The sequence below is a fragment of the Chiloscyllium plagiosum genome, chromosome 5 (genome assembly GCF_004010195.1).
Source record: "Chiloscyllium plagiosum isolate BGI_BamShark_2017 chromosome 5, ASM401019v2, whole genome shotgun sequence".
NCBI classification, from domain to species: Eukaryota; Metazoa; Chordata; class Chondrichthyes; order Orectolobiformes; family Hemiscylliidae; genus Chiloscyllium; species Chiloscyllium plagiosum.
The window spans coordinates 52117434-52138945 of record NC_057714.1 but is presented as its reverse complement, the minus strand read 5'-3'; the positions used below and the strand labels follow the sequence as shown (position 1 = coordinate 52138945).

The 21512-nt window shown below is 41.3% G+C and overlaps 1 protein-coding gene across 1 annotated transcript in view; it reads right to left on the bottom strand.

Moving 5' to 3' along the window:
• Positions 1–19997, bottom strand: part of LOC122549897 (spermatogenesis-associated protein 48) — a 46155-nt gene extending 26158 nt beyond the window's left edge. Inside the window, exons 1-4 of the mRNA XM_043690098.1 lie at positions 19410–19997; positions 10421–10518; positions 10224–10300; positions 590–728 (exon numbers count right to left, since the gene is read on the bottom strand). Of these exons, the coding sequence (XP_043546033.1) occupies positions 590–728; positions 10224–10300; positions 10421–10518; positions 19410–19821 (726 nt within the window). The 5' untranslated portion in view covers positions 19822–19997. The remainder of the gene's footprint in view (positions 1–589; positions 729–10223; positions 10301–10420; positions 10519–19409) is intronic.
• Positions 19998–21512: the final 1515 nt, after the last annotated feature.

Here is a 21512-nt window from a genome sequence, read left to right as displayed (position 1 = left end):
GAGGTTAGTGAGTGTGATGTGAGGTCAGTGTGAGTTATGTGGGGTCACTGTGACTGATGTGGGGTCAGTGTGAGTGATGTGGGGTCAGTGTGAGTGATGGAGGTCAGTGTGAGTGATGTGGGGTCAGTGTGAGTGATGTGGGGTCAGTGTAAGGGATGCAAGGCCAGTATGAGTGATGGAGGTCAGTGAGAGATATGGAGGTCAGTGAGAGTGATGGAGGTCAGTATGAGTGATGTTGGGTCAGTGTGAGTGATGGAGGTTAGTGAATGTGATGTGAGGTCAGTGTGAGTGATGTGGGGTCACTGTGACTGATGTGGGGTCAGTGTGAGTGATGTGGGGTCAGTGTGAGTGATGGAGCTCTGTGCAAGTGATGTGAGGTCAGTGTGAGTGATGTGGGGTCAGTGTGAGTGATGGAGGTCAGTGTGAGTGATGTGAGGTCAGTGTGAGTGATGTGGGGTTAGTGTGAGTGATGGATGTCAGTATGGGTGCTTTATCGGGCGAAAGGGCTGGGCGGAAGAATTCATAGGGTCATCAATACCTGTACATGTTCCTTAACACCTCTAAAGAAGAGAAAATACTAAATATTTACCTGCCACATATGAGGGCTTGAATCATATCGTTTTAAAGTAGCATGTCGTGATACAGGGTCAGCTATTTTGTCCTGTATCGCATCTTCTGGTTTGATTTTTGGTCCCAACTTACAGTCCCAATTAACCTCCTCATAACTCCTGTGCATTGTGGAAAAGTATACAGTACAGTGTGCATTAAAATCTGACAGAAATGAACAGATAAAAATCATCAATTGAGAAACCAATAAATATTAACAAATGCTCCACTGACCTCAGTGAAGTTGACTAAAAATTAATTCGGTGTTTCAGGAAGTGAAATTTTGTACAGCTTAACCTCTTTCTAAAATGGGAAATGGGCATTGCTGGCAAGGCCAACATTTGTTGTACATGTCTAATTTCCCTTCAAACTGAGTGACTTGTTCTCTATTTCAATGGATAGAACAGATTGCTGGGGGTTTGTCAGCCAGACTTGGTATCAACACCATACTGCCTTCTGTTAATGGCATTGGATGGGTCTTTATAAGAATTGATGATAGTTTAACAGTTACTACTGCTGAGACTAATTTTATATTCCAGATTTAATAAACGAATTCAAATTCCACCAGCTGCATTAGTGGGAATTAATTCCACGTCCATTGGCAGTAGCCTAGGCCTCTGGATTATAAACCCAGGAGCATGCTCCTACAGCACCATATGAAAGAATACATTGAGCTTCAGAATGTTCTAATAGATTGAAATAATTCAATATATACATAATCTGAAGACACAATTAGAAATTACTTGGATACAAAGCCAATGAAACTGAAAACTTAAAACTCACAAAGTAAAACTATCACAATGTAAAAAAGTTTGGACGATCTAACTAATTTAAAATTTACGTTTATAAATATCACTTTTTTTATTTATACTACACATTCCATTGCTCAGATAAAGAAGCGATGAATTTTTAATACTTTCAGCTTTCTCAGGAACTCTTATGAATCATACAGTGCTTATAAAACACAAGGAGACCTTTCAGACCAATCAGCACAGCATGCCTGTACTGGTGCTCTGTCAGGGCAATTTACCTGAAGTCAATGATTCTTCAGATAATTATCCAATTCTCTTTTGAAACTCACAATCAAATTAGCTTCCACTGCATTCTCAGGCAATACATTCCAGGTTCTAACAGTTCATTGTTTAAGACAGTTGCTCTCTCATATTGCGTATGCTTCTTTTGTCAGTCATCTTTCATCAGTATCTTCTCATTTTCAATTCTTCTATTAATATGAACAGTTACTTTGTGACATGGATGGGTACAGGTTTAGCATAAAATTTCCTGTTTTCTTTAGGTGTGAAAATCAAACAGGATTTACCCAACTCTGTGCTGTGCGGTTTGATGTTGAATACTGGGGAAATTAGTTGAGATGTAAAGGTTTGGTGAAGTTAACCTTGTCGAAGCAAGCCCATAATGTTGTGAATAGGGAAAAGTGCAGATGACAAGTATCATGATAGTGACAGAGACAGACTGTATATAGGGTCAAATAAGTTTATTGACAGGAAGAAGAGAAGTGCAGCCATACATAATGACCCTTTGGCATTGTACAACAGCATGTAGGATATGTTTATGGCAGTGAGAAGCTTGAATCAGGGCAATATACAGCAAAGTAATGATATAATGTAAGAGGTTACCATATTTTCTCCCCATTTTCTGTTTCTCTCTTCATAAAGTATTTATATTTATATAGCATCTTTAAAGTAAAAAACAATCCCATGATGCTTCACAGGAGCATTGAAAAACAATGGGTCTAGGAATCAAAAGCTCGGTTGAAGGGATTGGTTGAAAGAAGTATCTTAAAAGAGGAAAGTGAAGTAGCGGAGGCATAATGAGAACATTCCAGAGTCAGAAGCGACACAATTGAAGGCCTGGCCGCCAATTTCGGATTAGTTTAGGCACCACCATAAATGTCTCAGAGGGTCGTTAGGTTGGAAGAGATAAGGAGAGGCAAGGCCTTGGGGGAATTTGGAAACAAGAGTAAAAAATGTTAAGATCAAGATATTTCTTAAGTGAGAGCTAATGCACACTGAGGGGTGGGAATACCCCAGAAGGGTAAAAAGTAAAAAACAAATTTAACCTGAGACATACTGGTGTGACTGATGTCTTTACTGGTTCTCCACTTTGAAGTAATACAAGGCCAGTCACAACTGAATGTCTCATTTACCCGTTTAACTGCTTTTATTTTCTGGGAGGGGGACAAGACACACTACCTCCCAAATTACAAAATACCCATCCCAAAATTAAATGGGAGACGTCTAATTTTAAACTGTATTCTCTGGTTTTGTATTCCCTCACAGGGACAAAAATCTCAGCACTCACCTTGTCAAGTCTCTGAAGGATTTTTAATATTTACATAAGGTTACCTCTCATTCTTCGAGATTCCAATCAGTATAGGCCTAACCTGTTCAACCATTCCTTATAGGATAATCCCCTCATCCCAGGAATGAGTCATGTTGACCTTCTCAGAATTGTTTCTATTGTAATTAAGTCCTTTCTTAAGTAGGAAAGCTGCCCAGATGCAAGGCCCTACAGAGCTACACTTGGCCGCTTTTAATATTATATTCCCCTTTCAATAAACACCAATATTGAATTGGCTTCCTTAATCATGGACAAGTCCAGTTAGTCTGGAGCTGTGCTGCATGGTTTGCCCCATTTTCCCCACATGAGGTAGTTAAGAGAAAATTTGTGTCTTGACTGCGGACAGGCACCTGGAAGTCCTGGTGGATGCGGTGATGTAGACCAGGGACGACTTCCTTCCCCTAGGATTGGTAGACAATACAATGACACCAGTGCCTGTCAGCCTGGCCACCACCCTGGTCATTGTGGTCTCAGCCATTGGAGGAATTCCTAGTAGTATCTCTCTTCAGCCAGGGTAAGTACCAACGTCTTCTCTCTCTTACCTCACACTCATTCTATCTCTGCTAAGGCATCCACCTCCCAGCAAGGCTCATAATTTAATACTCTCATTATTGCCTGCAATATCTTTCTTCACTCTCACCCATCCCAATACCCCTTCCCACAAACCTGCATTGTCCTCTGTGCTGCCTACTCACTTGCTCAAGACATCTCACCTCTTTCCCCCCACCAGCACCAGCACTACCAGCTGCGCTAACCACTATCATCTTTCTCAAATCCCCCCCTTTCTCTCATTTCAGGAGAAAACAGCCCTTCATATGGAAGAAAGAGCTAAAACGGTTGGGGAGCTGACCAACAGTCAGCTCCTCACCGCCTGTGTGAAGAGGATTTTGACCATGACAAACTTAAATGGGCAACTGACTGTGTCCAAGCCTCAGGGCTGATATCGAAGACTGCCCTTGACTAACTATACAAAAATAATCAAAAGGACAACCCTGAAAGCTCTGTATCTAAAAGCAACATGAACTGATCAGGCAAATGTGATCGGATAGCCATTACAGTGTCATGACTGCAGGATGACATCGGTTGGGAGTTGAATTTTGAGGGATACAGGACATTTAGGAAGGGGATGGAAGGGTAATCTGTTAAATGGTGAATAGTGAGGGATAACCTAAGTTTAAAAAACCAGTTTATGGATGCAGTTAGACTAGAGATGAAAAATAATAAAGGCAATCATTTGAGGGAGTGGTATACAGGTCTTCCAGCAGCAACCACAAGATCGAATGGAATATCAACAAACAAAGAATAGGAACAGTGGTACAGGAAAAACCATGAGGATTTTAATCTACATTTAGACTGTGAACAACTGGTGTACAAAGGTAACTTAGATGAGAAATTTGTCCAGTGTTTTCATGATTATTGTTTTGAATAGCACATTCTGAAACCAATTAGACAATAGTCCGTACCAGAACTGGTATTGTGCAGTGAGATAAGATTAATTAAAGACCTTCTTGTGATGTGCCTCTAAGTAGCAGTGATAATAATATGACTGCATTTTACATTCAATTTCAGTGAGTCCAAGACTCGAATTCAAAACAGAAATAAGGTAAATTATAAGGGCATGAAAGCAGAGATAGCTAAACTGAACTGATAAATTAGGTTAAGGGATAGGTCATGGAGAAGCAGTGACAGACATTTATGGGGATATCTGAGATTACATAGAATAGATAGACTTAAACAAGAAAGAACAAATCCATGGGGAGGACCTATGATCCATAGCTAACTAAAATAGGTAAAAATAGTGAAGAGAAAATTACTGCAGGTGCTGGAATCTGAACTAAAGACAAAATATGCTGGAGATCACAGTGGGCTAGGCAGCCTCCATGGAAAGAGAGCAAGCTAACGTGTTGACTCTAGATGACTCTTCATCAGAGCTAAAAGGGGAAGAAGAGTCATCTAGACTTGAAACATTAGCTTGCTTTCTCCCCATGGATGCTGCCTAGCTCACTGTGATCTCCAGCAATTATTGTTTTCAGTTGAAGAAAAGGCATGTCATTGGGCAAAGATGGACAACATGTCAGAAGGATAGACAGCATATGAAAACAGGAAAGAATGACTGATCAATATAGGAAAAAAAATTAGAGGATGGTGAAAGTGAGCTCAAAAAATTAAACCAGATATTAAGAGATTTTATAGATGCTTTTAAAAAGACAAGAGTTCATTAAGTGCATATCGGTCGGAGATAAAGTGAGTTGGGTTAATCAATAAGGGAAAATAAGGAGATAGCAAATGAATGAAATAAGCATTTTACATCTATCCTCACTTGGATAACATTTAAGTAACATATAAAAATAGTCGTATATGAGGAAATGGGATGAAGAAAAGAACACAAGAAAATTACGATCACCAGGGAAATGGTGCTGAGCAAATTGCTGGAGTAACAAGTTGACAAGTCCTAGGGTCTTGCTGGAGTTCATCCTTGGGTTTTAAAAGGAATGGCTAGTGAGATAGTTGGCCCAATAATTTTATTTTTACAAACTTCCCTAGAGTCAAGAAAGGCTCCATTAGATTTTAAGATAAAATGTAAAGAATGCAACTCCTTTATTCAAAAAGCAGGAAATTACAGGCTACCTGGCTTTGACATTTGTCATAGAGAAATGTTGAAAGTTATTATTAAGATATTATAGGAGGGCACTTAGAAAAAAAAATCAATGTGATCATGCACAATCAACATGGCTTTGAGAAAGGGAAATCACGTTTACCCAAATTATTGGAGTTCTTTGAAGAAACAGCCTGTCCAGTAGATACAGCAGACCACTGGATGCAGATTTCCAGAAGATATTTGAAAAGATGCAACATCATAGTTATTATAGAAAATAAAAGTTTATGCTGTGGGGTAACATACTGACATGGATGGAAGTCTGGCCAGCCAATAGAAAAAAAACAGTTGGCTAAATGGGTCATTTTCTTGTTGGCAATACAAAAAGTAATATGTCACAGGGATCAGTGCCGGAACCTTCCAAACCCCCGACTATTCCCACTCTGAAGGAAAAGGGCAGCAGGTACATGAAAATATCACCATCTGCAAATTTCCTTCCAAGCCACTCATCTTCCTGACTTGGATATATATTGCCATTCATACTGTCTTAAAGATGTTCAGCATGGAAACAGACCCTTTGGTCCAACTCGTCCATGCCGACCAGATATCATAACATAATCTAGTCCCATTTGTCAGCACTTGCTCATATCCCTGTAAAACCTTCCTATTCATATGTCCATCCAATGTTGTAATTGTACCAGTCTCCACCATTTCCTCTGGCAGCTCATTCCATACACACACCACCCTCTGCGTGAAAACGTTGCCCCTTAGATCCCTTTTAAATCTTTCCCCCCTCAATCTAAACCTATGGCCTCTAATTCTGGACTCCCCCAACCCAGGGATAAGATCTTGTCTATTTATCCTATCCATGCCCCTCATGATTTTACAAACTTCTATAAGGTCACCCCTCAGCCTCTGATGCTCCAAGGAAAACAGATCAAGCCTATTCAGCCTCTCCCTGTAGCTCAAATCCTCCAATCTTGGCAACATTCTTGTAAATCTTTTCTGAACCCTTTCAAGTTTCACAACATCCTTCCAATAGGAGGGAGACCAGGCTTGCACACAATATTCCAAAGTGGCCTAACCAATGTCCTGCACAGCCACAACATGACCTCCCAACTGCTGTACTCAATTCTCTGTCCAATAAAGGAAAGCTTGCCAAACGCCTTCTTCACTATCCTATCTATCTGCGACTCTACTTTCAAGGAGATATGAACCTGTACTCCAAGGTCTCTTTGTTCAGCAACACTCCCCAGGACCTTACCATTAGGTGTATAAGTCTTGCTCTGATTCCTTCAGTATTGCTGGGCCAAAATCCAGGAATTCCCTCCCTCATGTCATTGTGAGTGTACCTGCAGCATGTGAACTGTGGTCGTTTAAGAAGGCAGGTCATCACCACCTTCTCAAGGGCGATAGGAACAGGCACTAAATGCTGGCCACATTTTTGTCATCTGTCCTAATGTCTCCCATTGCTGTAACAAAATGTATTTGATAACAATGTAAATTGGCACCTTGGGAAGGTTTATTATGTTAAAGGTACTATCATTATTGCAATGTCTTATTCAAAACAACTGCCTGTCCAGCAGTGCAACATTTGCTTCAGTAGTGCTTTGAAGTGGCAGCTGAGATTTCAAGGAATCTACTCAGAGCTTCAAACCATAAAATGGTTTCACACTTCTTTCCTACTGTGCAGAAGTGATGTATCTGACTGACGAACAACAGGAGAAAGTCGGTTGACCCATAATATCATATGTCTCTCTTTACCTGTGTACTGAATCTCTAATCAGAAACAGTACATGTACTACCTGAACTAAAGGCTGACATGTACCCAGGATCTGATTGCCTGCATCTTAAAAGAAGTCATGTCATAAAAGAAGTGGTTCTAGCTGCAGAGGTAATGGACGCATTGATCATAATGATCCAGACTTCCCTAGATCTTGAAAAAGTTCCAGCGGATTGAAAATTCACAAATGTTCCACGTCTATTCAAGAAACGAGAACAATTGAAAGCAAGGAACTGTAAGCCAGTTAGCCTAAAACATGTCATTGGGAAAAACGCTAGAACTGTCATTAAAAATGTAACAGCAAGTCATTTAAAAAGCTTAATATGGTCAGGCAGAGTCAACATGACTCTGTGAAAGGAAATCATGTTTGACAAGTCTATTGGAGTTATTTAAGTAAGAAAGAAGCACATTGATTAATAGGCAACCTATACATGTGGCATACTTGGATTTCCAAAACTTCTTTGACATTTCACGAACATATCAAACATACAAATTAGAAACAGGAACAGGAATGGACCATTTAGTCCCTTAAGCATGCTCTGCCTTTCTGATCTAATTACTCCACATTCTCATCTCTCCATTTTCATATCAACAATCTACTTGCCACTGCCTTAAAAACATTCAAGGACTATGTTTTCCCCACCTTTTGGTGAAGGCGATTCCCAAATCTCACAAACCTCTGTGAGAAAAAAAAACCTTCTCATCTCTGCCTGGGGCAGCATAGTGGCTCAGTGGTTAGCACTGCTGCTTCACAGCACCAGGGTCCGAGATTCAATTCCCGCCTCAGGGGACTGTCTGTGTGGAGTTTGCACATTCTCCCCGTGTCTGCGTGGGTCTCCTCCGGGTGTGCCGGTTTCCTCCCACAGTCCAAAGATGTGCAGGTCAGGTAAATTGGCCATGCTAAATTGCCCATAGTGTTAGGTGCATCAGTCAGAGGGAAATGGGTCTGGGTGGGTTACTCTTCGGAGGGGTGGTGTGGACTAGTTGGGCCGAAGGACCTGTTTCCACACTGTAGGGAATAATCTAATCTAAATGACAATTCCTTATTTTTAAACAGGAACTTCTAGTTCGAGATTCTCCTATAAAAGAAAACAACGTTTTCGCATGAACCCTGTCAAAACATTCAGGATCTCATTTGATTCAATCAAGTCATCACCCACTCCAGTATATACAAGCTGAGCCTGTCCAGCCGTTACTTGCAACACAACCCATCCATTCCAGGCATTGGCCTTATAAACCTTCTCTGAGCTATCTCCAAAGCATTTATATGCTCCACTTAATTAGAAGACCATACCAGATACAGTCTCACTAATCCCCTCTATAACTGAAGCATAACATCCCTAATTTGGTGTTCTCTTCCCTCATACTTAAAAGTAACATTCTATTAGCTGTCATAATTACTTGCTATACATGCATACTAACCTTTTGCCATAGAACATCCAGCTCCCTATGCATCTGAGAACTCTGCAATGTCTCACTATTTAAATAAAATGTTAGGTTTTTATTTGTTCTGCCCAAATGAGCAAGTTCACATTTTCCCACATTACACTTGATTTGCCAGGTCTTTGCCTACTCAGTTAACCTATCATTATCCCTTAGCCACCTCCTTATTTCCCCTCACAACTTACTTTGCTACCTATCTTTCGTGTTATCAGTAAATTTGGATGACAATTGTGATCCCTTCATCCAAGATACTTATATAAATTATCAAACATTGAGGCTTTTGAGAATCCATTCAAGGGATGTGGGCATCACTGGTTAGCCCAGCATTTAGTTCGCCTCTCCAGCTGCCTGTGAGAAGGTGGTGGTGAGCAGCCTTCTTGAACCATTGTAGTTCATGTGTGGAGGTACCCACAATGCCACAGGGGAGAGACTTCTAGGACTTTGAGGCAGCAACACTAAAGGCATGGTTCTATGAATCATTTACCTTCAATTTCATATGAAATAGATCTGAAGAAAAGTCATACAAGATGAAAAAAGTTACGTTTCTCTCTCCAGATGCTGACAGACCTGCTGAGTCTCTCTAGCACTCTCTGTGTTGGAATTATGAAGTGGGTTTCTTGATAAATGAAAACATTTTTAAAATTAAAAACTTGAAAACAAAACTGTCTGGTTTATAAAACTAAGGAAATCAACAGAAATTGAAGAGCCTTCTTTCAGCAGTGCAATCAGCAGAATCTGAGTTTTCACCTGGGACTTTGTGGACTTTATAAATTTAATCTTAATCCAACATATAAACTTGTGGAAAATATGAAGCTATGTATTTTGGGCTGCATTAGAATTTTAAAACACTCCCATCCTTTACAGTAAGTCGAGCACTTCTCCATTACATTGGTATTATTTATGTAATGATATGGAAACTCTACCGCCACCTTTTTATATTAAAAATCACACAGCACCAGGTTATAGTCCAACAGGTTTACTTGGAAGCACTAGCTTTTGCAGCGCTGATCCTTATCCTTCATCAAGTGGTAAGGAGCGTCGCTCTGAAAGCTAGTGCTTCCAAATAAACCTGTTGGACTATAACCTGGTGTTATGTGATTTTTAACTTTGTACACCCTAGTCCAACACCAGCATCTTCAAATCATGACTTTTTATGATAGCTAGCCTATGAAGACTGTAATGATCAGTATAAAAAGATGTACTTTGAAATAATCATATCACTAATCTAAGTGAATATAATTTGGGCTGAAAATCTGCAGAAGAACTAAAAGCTTTTAAAACTATGTTTTTAAAATTCAACTGTGCATGATGCTGCTACATATTCCTGAATAAAAGCCTATATGTAAATTAAAGAGTCAGGCAATCTTATAAAATGAACTGTCAAATTTGGTAGAGTAATTTGGCAGCATTTATTGTCATAGCTTATCAATTCCTCACCTCTGGATGCTGGTTGAGTACATATATTTTCTTGCTGTTGCATCTCTTGTAATTTCAGATGTTGCATCATATGAAGGCTGTGATATAATACAGATACTACATATTTTACAATATAAAAGACAAGGATTAAAAACTACATGATTAATTATAGATTGAAGTTCAAACAAAAAAGTAAACTTTGCATTTACTGGTCATACCTGACCCGGAGAATCCACATTGAAGTTAAAATTATGAGTTTTGAGAGAACTGGGAACTGAGTGCGGTGCTGGGGTCACCCGAACTGGACTTGTCCAACCTTAAAAAAATATATTTTGCTTCAATCAGTAATTCTCCACTTTATGTGTCATTATCGCACTCAGTTCAGTTCACTGACAATGAATGGTATTGAAAGCATTTTACAGATTAAATTAGTAAAAGTAGTGATTCACAGTCATTAACCAGTATGTCAACTTTCCTGTTAAGGAAGAATGGAATTAAAAAGGATCATCAAGCCATTAACCAAACGCTTTGTCAGGTCAAACGCAATTTACTATGGCTATGTAACCTAACTGATCAACTGAACGACCTGATTTAAAGTTTGTTGTAATCAAGTTCCGATCCCAAATATAATGAAACTAAATTCCTCAATATTCACAAATTCACTATTTACTGCTGCTGTGAGTAACAATATTCTCTTTCTATTTTCTCACCTCATCCTCTCTCTGCCCTTAGCAAAATTATTCCTACAGTCTTGTCAGCTGAATCACTACTGGATAAGTGAAACAGAGGTAAAGCCTCCTGGAAATACTGGGCAATGGGGTGGCACTGTGACTCAGTGGTTAGCAAGGCTGCCTCACAGCACCAGGGTCCCAGGTTTGATTCCGGCCCTGGATGACTGTCTGTGTGCAGTTTGCACATGCTCTCTGTGTTTGCATGGGTTTCCTCCCACAGTCCAAAGATGTGCAGGTCAGGTGAATTGCAGGTGCTAAATTGCCCATAGTGTTTGATGCGTTAGTCAGAGGGAAATGGATCTGGGTGGGTTACTCTTCGGAGGGTCGATGTGGACTGTTAGATTTCCACACTATAGGGAATCTAATCAAATCATGTAGTTCCAAATCTGGATGGCGTGTGGTGTGGCTTGGGAGAGGAACTTGGTCCCATGTATCTGCTGCCCCTGCCTTTTCAGAGAGATAGAAGTTCTGGGCTCGGAAAGTGCTGTCTAAGAGACCTGGGTGAGCTACTACAGTGAATCTTGCAGATTGTAAACACTACTGTTGGTTTGTAATAGCGGTGAATGAAGTGAACGCTGAAACTAGTGGATCAAGTATCCCCCAAGCAACATGGGAACACGAGGGGAATTTTAACAAGGCAGTGCATGAGTTATGGTGGGAGGTTGAAATGGCAACTACTTCATGAAGCCTCCTGCAATCTGCTACCTTCCACATTCAACCACACTGCAATTAACTGCACATATGAAAAGGTTCATTCAAAGTACTTCTGCCGGAACGTTATCTTACATAATTTAGTTCAGCGTCATTAACACTGCCAAAGTTCAAAGGTATTGGTCCCACTGTGGCATTTGATTTATTCCACCACATGCCTGGAGCTTGTGTAGTATAACTTTGAGCTTCCAGTGAGGGCCAAGGTAACCAGTGGTCTCACTTCGACTTGCACCAGCAGCAGCTTGCAGCTAGAGGGGGCTGCAGACAGCTGTGGCCCACTGGAGAGCACAGTCTGGACATAAGTTCCATAGACAGAAACCAAACTTTGTCAACATGTCAGAACACCAGTGTCCCAGGAGGTTCAGTGTCTTGTGTCAGCAGGTAGCAAACATTCATGGCCCCTAGTAACAAAATTTGTACCATCTGAAACTGAGGGATACGTTTTACCCATGGCTGTCAGATTTATCATTTCCTCAACATTTTTGCCTCCAGATCGTCCAGAAAAATATGCAGCATTTCACAGTTGGCAGTACACAATAAAACACAAGACTGATTGTTGGTTTGCCAGGATACAAAATTACATCAAATTTGTCTGCAGATGGCAGGCTTAATCAATGGCACACGACTGCCAAGAAATCACCTCGAGTGTTCATTAATTGGGAGGGTTTCCTCTGGTGTACAGCCACATTGCAAACTTTGTGCAAGTGTGTGCAAGATACCTGGCAAACAACCTTCTTCATGTTGTTACTCTATAAACAGTTGTGTCAGCTGTTTGCTTGGAGATGATACTTACCTTTTTAAAACCAATAGCACCTCTTAGAAATGCAGGGAGTGCAGCACCACAGCAATACAATGAGTGCTGAATGACCACCATATGCGTCATCGAGCATCCATTAGCATACTGAAGATGCAGTTCCCAATGTCAGGACACATCTGAAGACTTCTGCAGTATAAACAAGTCTTCATCTCCAAATTGGCTGTAGAGGACCATACTCCAGACAGCACTGCACAATGGCAAGGTTTGGATTTTCATGGGCATCACAGAGCCAATTCAGGTGATTCCAATGAGGAGGAGGAAGATAAGAAGGTAAGGAAATGGAGGAATGTGATGCAGGTAATCTGCCTCCCTTTTTGTACATCATTGGCAGGATACACTCGTCATTGTGAGGTTTACTTCCACAAGTCCACCATCTAACAACCACTTTTATTGCCCTCCTTATTTTGCAACTATCATGGAGCAGTCTGGAAACAACTAATCCTCCCTTTCACAGCTTCTTGTTGCTCATTGTCAATCATTGATTCTTTTCATTACTACAAAACACAAATGACCACTTACTATTCAGGAATGGGCAAGGCAGGAGAATGGTCTTGAGATTAGTATTTACGTCGTTCACATATAGAACGCAAAGTAAACTGTCTAACAATATGCAACACATCCCCATGCAACAACAAATCTTTACTCTTCCTTTTCTTCACACTTGTATGAAGTGGAACATTTGTGACTTTAACAGCAGCAAAAGTCAAGGTGTGAACATTTGCATTCATCTTTAGCCAGAGGTGCTGAGTAGATTCTCCATCTTGGCCTCCTCCAGAGATTGAGGGTGGTTTAGTGGTTTGGATCAGAAATTGACTAGCCGAATGAAGACAGATGGTGGTGGTTGATGGGAAATGTTCATCCTGGAGTTCAGTTACTAATGGTGTACTACAAGGATCTGTTTGGGCCACTGCTGTTTGTCATTTTAATAAATGACGTTGATGAAGGGGTAGAGGATGGGTTAATAAATTTGCGGATGACACTAAGATCAGTAGAGTTGTGGATAGTGCTAAAGAATGTTGCAGGTCACAGAGGGACACAGATAAGCTGCAGAGCTGGTCTGAGAGGTGGCAAATGGAGTTTAATATGGAAAAGTGTAAGGTGATTCACTTTGGAAGGAGCAATAGAAATAAAGAGTACTGGACTAATGGTAAGATTCTTGGTAGTGTAGATGAGCAGAGAGATCTCAGTGTCCATGTACATCGATCCATGAAAGTTGCCAATTAGGTTGATAGGGTTTTTAAGAAAGCTTACGGTACATTCGCTTTTATTGGTAGAGGGATTGAGTTTCGGAGCCACGAGGTCATGCTGCAGCTATACAAAACTCTGGTGTGGCCGCACTTGGAATATTGCGTACAGTTCTGGTCACACATTCTTGGAAGGATGTGAATGCACTGGAAAGGGTGCAGAGGAGATTTACTAGGATGTTGCATGGTATGGAGGGAAGTTCTTAGGAGGAAAAGCTGAGGAACTTGCGGCTGTTTTCGTTAGAGAGAAGAAGGTTGAAAGGTGACTTAATTGAGAGATATAAGATAATCAGAGGGTTAGATAGGATGGACAATGAGAGCCTTTTTCCTTGGAAGGTGATGACCAGCACAAGGGGACATAGCTTTAAATTGAGGGGTGATAGATATAGGACAGATGTCAGAGGTAGTTTCTTTACTCAGAGAGCAGTAGGGGCGTGGAATGCACTGCCTGCAAAAGTAGTAGACTCACTAACCTTAAGGGCATTTAAATGGTCATTGGATAAATATATGGATGATAATGGAATAGTGTAGGTTAGATGGGCTTCAAATTAGTTTCACAAGTCAGCGCAACATCGAGGACCGAAGGGTCTGTACTGCGCTGTAATGTTCTATGTAACATGCATACACACATGCACTCGTTCACACTGATTAGAAAAACAAAATGAATCTAAAGAGATAAGTTAAAAACAATTTGAATCAGTCACTGAGTTGTTCATGAAGTGTAGATAGTTAAACTTTGTGGATGTTGCAGCAAATATTACTGGAAACAGTGGTATTAATAGTTGAATAGTTAGTTTCATGATCTTTAGTTTTGTATCTCGTTTGAGACTCTTTATTTTAACTGTGCACTGAATTATAATATTCAGGGCAAGCCAGAAAAAAAACCTTCTGTTGTCCTGTTTTTCTTTTGACTGGCTGCTGGCTGACTTTTAGCACCTGGAGTGAGATATTTTCTTTACCTGCAACACAGGGGTATCCAGTGGTCGGTTCTTTGACTGCCATGCTTACAGCACACTAACACTTGAAACCAGACTGGTGCACAAGAGAATAATCAGTTCCATTAGCACAGTCCAGTCAAAATGAAACTGACTGTTAACTTTTATCCTTCAGTAATCTGCAAATAGAAACGTTCAAAAGGTGCTTGCAATTTAGAACATAATCTGCAGGGAGGTGTTGTGTAACGGTTGTCTGTCCTTCATTATCTTTGTAGTCACAAGCGATCATAGTTCAGTGTGTTTGAAGTTTCTTTCATACCTTTATGTGTGATATCCCATTGGTCCAAAAAACAATCTTTTTTTGCCAGGCACCACTGAGTTTATACCTACAGTCGTTTAATTTTTGTAGCAGTCCTCTTAAAAAAAATGCATGTTGGAATTAAGGGCGAAAAGCACCCATAATATTTCAGGGTTCTGAACTGTTGCCATCAGTGATCTATGCGTGAGAGTGATGGCATGTGTCGAATGGATGCATGGAAAACATTTAGAGTCATAGAGTCACAGAGATGTACAGCACGGAAACAGACCCTTTGGTCCAACTTGTCCATGCTGACCAGATATCCCAAATTAATCTAGTCCCATTTGCCAGCACTTGGCCAATATCCCTTCAAACCCTTCCTGTACATGCACTCATCCAGATACCTTTTAGATGTTGTAATTGTACCAGCTTCTACCACATCCTCTGGCAGCTCATTCCACACCACTCTCTGTATGAAAATGTTGCCCCTTAGGTCTCTTTTATATCTTTTCCCTCTCACCCTAAACCTATGCCTTCTGATTCTGGACTCACCCACTCCAGGGAAAATACCTTATTTATCTTATTCATGCCCCTCATGATTTTATAAAACTCTATAAGGACACCCCTCAGCCTCCGATGCTCCAGGGAAAACACCCTGAGCCTATTTAGCCTCTCCCTATAGCTCAAACCCTTCAACACTGGCAACATCCTTGTAAATCTTGTCTGAACCCTTTCAAGTTTCATAACATCATTCCAGTAGGAGGGAGACCAGAATTGCACACAATATTCCAAAAGTGGCCTAACCAATGTCCTGTATAGCTGCAACATAACCTCCCAACTCCTATACTCAATGATCTGACCAATAAAGGAAAGCATACTAAACACCATCTTCACTGTCCTATCTACCTGTGACTTTACTTTCAAGGAACTATGAACCTGCACTGATGATGAGGGACAAGTATCTTATGTGTTAGGTGGTGTGTGAATGCCAGCTATGGACAGACCAATGAGAATGTGAAAAAGGGCATAGACAGAGAAGGAAAAGTGTAATTGCAATACAAATTAGTTTAAGGAATAGGTGTGAGATGGTGGAATGTGAGAGTTGGAGTGACACGCACAGGATGTAACTTAATCTTGTGATAAAGGTTCACGACATATTGTTATTCTTGTTATTGTTGGGAATTCTGGGTTCTATAGTGGACTGAACCATATATAGATTAAATAAAAACCGAAAGAACTGCGGATGCTGTAAATCAGACATAAAAACAGAAATTGCTGTTTTGAAATTCTGAGGAAGGGTCACTCAACCCGAAACATTAACTCTGATGCTACCAGACCTGCTGAGCTTCTCCAGCAATTTATGCTTTTGGTGATGTTGGTCATGTATAGATTAAGTTTGTTTTGCATTTCTATACTATAAGAGTTAAGAGGTGCAACTTTCATTTTGAGTTCTGTGAGCAGTGTCTAGTTCTCTAGAAATTTGTTTACTTGCATTCAAATTAGTCTGCTTAAAAAAAGTGAATAGTTCGTGCTTTATAAAATAACTGTAGAGAGAAAAAAATTATAATTGGTTGCCTAAACACCATGTTTTATGACACTAGAAAACATATACAAAAAGGAAGTTATTTTAGAAAGAGAAACAGAACCTTCCTCAAGGTGAGTAAGTGTAGAATGTTTTTCACAGAAAGAAGCAGTTCATTCAGAGACAAAAGGCTGATATGTGAGCAGCAGTGCAATGTAGATGTCTCCAGAACAGTTATGGCAGAAGAAACAAAGTCCTGAGTGACTTAGAGGTTAGTCAGAGAAAAATGCCAGGAACAGAACGTTTTATGGTGGCAAATAGGAAAGTATTTACAAGGCTGCTGAATGTATGAGTTTCAAGAACACATTAGCAAGTAAGTGAGCTGTGTTAACAGCTTGTTTAAGGATCTCATGAAAATACATTAACTGGAGAAGACAGCAATGCAGACTTTTGCCAGAAATAAACTGAGTGCAGCTGTGCCAACCAATAGTGGAAACTGAGTGACGGAGATTTGAGAATCTATAAGTTTATTGTTGAGACTAAAACAATTGAATCTTTATTTCTGGTATTTGTAATAAGACCATTACAAGTAGTTCTTACATGGTGTAAAATAGTTCATTATTTTTCCTTTTGTGTGCAGTAAACTTTAATGTTACTTCGTTAAAAGTACACTGGCAGCCTCTTATAAATACGCCCAGTGACTGACCACTATGGTAAACAAGTTGTTAAAATAAAAGCTCAAGCTCTATCAAGCCATATTACACTCTCTGATCAGACTTATCTAGCATTACTATCAGCTGTGGTGATAGCAATATACCATTGACCTTACATTGCCTGCCCTGTTTGAATCATTGAGTCTTTTCCGAGATTGTATCCAGGAATATGGCACTGCAGGGTCTGGTTGCTGTTCACCTCACTTCCCACCAAACATGCCACCTTGCTCCCATCACTAGGGAACACTGGATCCTCATGCTTTTTGCAGTGCTCACATCATATTTTGGTGGCATCACTGAACGAAGGTGCAGCCTTTTCAAGCTTGGCACCATCTCCTACTTTTTTTCTCTTTAGCTCCTGAATCTTAACTCAAGATTTAAATATGCAAGTTTCAGTTGTGCCATGCAAATTGTCACTAGACTCCCTGACACTAATTGGTCAGAAAAACTAGAAACTATATCATAATAAAGTAACTGAATTAGGAAAAGCCACTGGTAAATGCACTGAACTGAGCAGCTCTCTACAAATGACTGAAGGAGAACAGTTCTCTGCAGAGTACTGGAGTAGCTGTCTGCAAACTAGTGGAACATACTGTTCCCCCCAAGTTAAGATTTAACATCCAGCCAAATGTCTGCCACAAGCAGCTTTGAGTTCTGTTTATGTAATACCAGCCTGTTTTTTGTTGCAATTAGAATGAGGGTGTCTCTTTGCATATCAGCATCAGTTATTCCACTGTTTCACTTTTGCCAATTCTTGCAAACTGATGGGATGAGTGAAATGTTTGGAAAGTAATAGCTAACCATTTCAACTATTTCATGACTGTGGTTTCTGTGATCACAAAGATAAAGTATCAGAAAACGGTGCAGATAACATTAAAGCCTGTCCCTGACAAAGCATATGTATTTTGGTTGATGTTACTGTAAGAATCTACATCACTGCACAGATGAATACTAATCAGGAATTAAAGCAGGAATGTGATATCCCTGTTGAGCATTGCGTATGATGTCATCTTGAATTGTCTTTTCCCTATGATCTAACTCTGTGAAACTGACTTGAGGTGAACATCCTGCTGCTCCAGAATTCAACATAGATTCCATCTTTGACTGTTCCCTTCCTCCACAACCCTTCTATCTTGGGCTGTGATCATGCACAAGGAACTTCCACCCAAGTCAGAATGGTGTGTGGTTTGGGAGGGAAAAGTTGAGGTAATCCATCTTGGGTGATGGAGATCACCCTTCAGAGATACTGCTGAAGAGAGCTTGGTGGCTTGTTGCAGTGATTCCAGGAGATAGTGCACACTGCAACCAGAGGGTGCCCATTGTGGAGAGAGTTAATGTTTAAGTTGGTGAATAGAATACGAATTAGGTGTCAGAAAAGTCTCAAGGTTCTTAAGTTTTGTTACATTGAACCAATTCAGGCAAATAGAATGTATTCCATCATCCATGAGATGTGTATCTTGGTAGTGGTGAGAAAATTTGGGGACTCAGAAAGTGAACCATTCACCATAGAATACATATCTTCATAGCCACTATAATTGTGATTTATCTGGTGAGAATTTGCACAACGGCGACTCTGAAATGTTGGTAGGAAATGTCAGTCAATGTCAGTGGAAAGAATATGAGATGCTTAATGTCTTATAGTAAGATACACTGAGAGCACTTGCAAACCTGAAGACATTTATTTCTGTTATACTGGAGGAAGCATTACTTTTATCCTTGCTTTCCACAGATGGAACTGTAACACTAAAGGGCACAGAGTTGGCACAACATCCCAACACACCCTAATGCTGCACTCTTACTGGCTCCAGCAAGATTCACCCCACTTGTCCGAAATTAAAAGCACAGAAGTTAGGATTCTACATGACAACTACATTTGCATAATACTATAATCATTTTCTTTAGCACAACTCCAGTTGATGGACCAGAATTCAGCATCCAGTTCCAGCCCATTTTTACCACTCAGCTGATTCCCCTCTGAAATGCTCAGTATCTTCTCCTTCTCAATACCTACCCGCTTCCCCTTCTTAGTTCCTCAGCCCCTCCACCACCCTAAATGCCCAATCCTCCATCAGCCCCAATGCCCAATCACTCCTCATCCCCAATCCCTCCTCCTCCCCAATGCCCAATCCCTCCTTCGCCCCAACGTCCAATCCCTCCTTAACCCCAATGCCCAATCCCTCCTCAGCCCCAATGCCCAGCCCTTCTCCCATGCCCGTGAGCCGGTCCTAGTTTGTACCTCCCACTCTGGCTCGGATAGCAGCGGCGGACACGGATCTGGAGTTCCAGAGGCGGCTCCCGCCTGTCTCCTGCACGGCGACCGGGATGGCGGTGTGTGCTCGCCACTCGCCGCCCGGCTCCCTGTAAAACGCCAGGTTGGGGATCCTGCTGGTGCCGCTGTCTCTGTCGGCGCTGGCTCCGGGGCTGATGAAGCCGGACGTGGAGTCCAGCAGCTGCACCTCATGTCGGTGCGGGGCGAGCGGGTACAACTCCTCGGGAGCCGCCGCGTCCGGGCTCCAGCGGGCGAACGCCGCGTTATCCTGCTCCCGGAAACTGGTGAAGAAATGCCGGTCCTCGGGTCCCCTCACGAACGGTATCACCGTCTGAGCCATGGGAGCCCCGGGCCGGGCCAGGCTGACCGAGGGGGCCATCACTGAGAGGCAGCCCCCCCACAGGGTGGGGAGAGTCCCGGGGAAGGGAGGGGGAGGCACGGAGCCGCGTCTTGTCGCTGCTCGGCAACCGAGATCACAGAGGCCGGAGCCGAGATCATAAAGGAGCCGGGACCACAGGGAAAGCAGCCTCCGGCACCGGCAAGGTGAACCTAGGAGAGACTACAAAGGGCAGCGTCTCCAGGGAAACACTGTCGACAGCACCAGAGGAACCTGAGCCTGAACCTAAACCTGAACCTAAACCTGAACCTAAACCTGAACCTAAACCTAAACCTGAGCCTGAACCTGAGCCTTAACCTAAACCTTAACCTGAGCCTAAACCTTAACCTGAACCTAAACCTAAACCTGAGCCTGAACCTACACCTAAACCTGAACCTGAACCAGTGAGTCAGCACTTCCACTGTGTGGAGCTTCTCCACAGCTCCCCATCTTCAAGGCACAAGTTAGCCCAGGGCTAGCAATGGCTTTGGCAATTAGTCCTTGCTGGAGAGCGCCAGATTTAAAACAAAAAGAAACACAGAACTGACCACCACAAAATAACTAGGAAACCTCTGTTGCCTGTTTGGGTTGTGGCCACAATCGGCAATTTGTCTGCTTCCTATCCGAGCCAGACTCTGACTGGCTGTTTAATATTGTCTTGCTTTTCCTGATATGAGGTAACGGGGTGCAAGGACAGTAGTTATCAGGACCTGGTTAGTTGGTGCAACACTCAGTACAATACACAGGGACATTTCAAGTAGTTGAGCTGCCGGTAGAAAAATTGGAGCTTCAGCCGTACTGCTTGTCACATCGTCATGTCCAATCTTGATAAATATGCAAGTCTTTGTTAACAATGCTTTTACGTGACAAGACTTGGACAACATTCAGGATTGAGTTGGCCCTGGAGTGAGCAGAACAGCATATGAGGAAAGGCTAGACAGGTTAGGCCTGTATCCTCTGGAATTTAGATGAATCAGAGGTCATTTAATTAAAGGACGTAATTATGGGAGGTGATGGTCTAATGGTACCATCGGCAGACTATTAATCCACGGAAATCAGCTAATATCCTGGGGACTTGGGTTTGAATGCCAGTGTGGTAATTGGTGGAATTTAAATTCAATGAAAAAAGTCTGGAATTAAGAATCTATTGATAACTGTGTTTGTTAGCAAAATCCATCAGGCTCACTAATGTCCTTTTGAGTCTTTACCAAAAGGATTTCCCTTGCTAAAAGAGACTGAGTTAACGTTTTGGGTCCATACTTACTGTTCTTTGATTGGAAAAGTTAACTGTTTTCTCTCTCTGCAGATACTGCTACACCTGCTTAATTTCTCTGGTACTTTCTGTTTTTATTTCAGGTTTCTAGCATCTGCAATATTTTACTGTTGTTGCTTGGTGAGAAACCCCCCCCCAACACTATTTTTTCTTTCTATTGTTACGACACAGGGTAAACCCTTCAGTTTTATTTAAAACCAGCAACACTAAAAGCTTTATCCTGTGCAGTAATCTGTAAAAATTTGAGTGGCCAAGAACTATGTAAACTAAAAATTAACAAATTTATTTCTTAAAAGTATAACAAACAATAATTAGCTAATGACTATTTGCAATTTCTTTCTCTAATCTATCTTTTAGCTTCCCTTCTATAATACTAATCCGTTAAAACTCCCATTTAAGATTTACAAAACAACATTTTGAG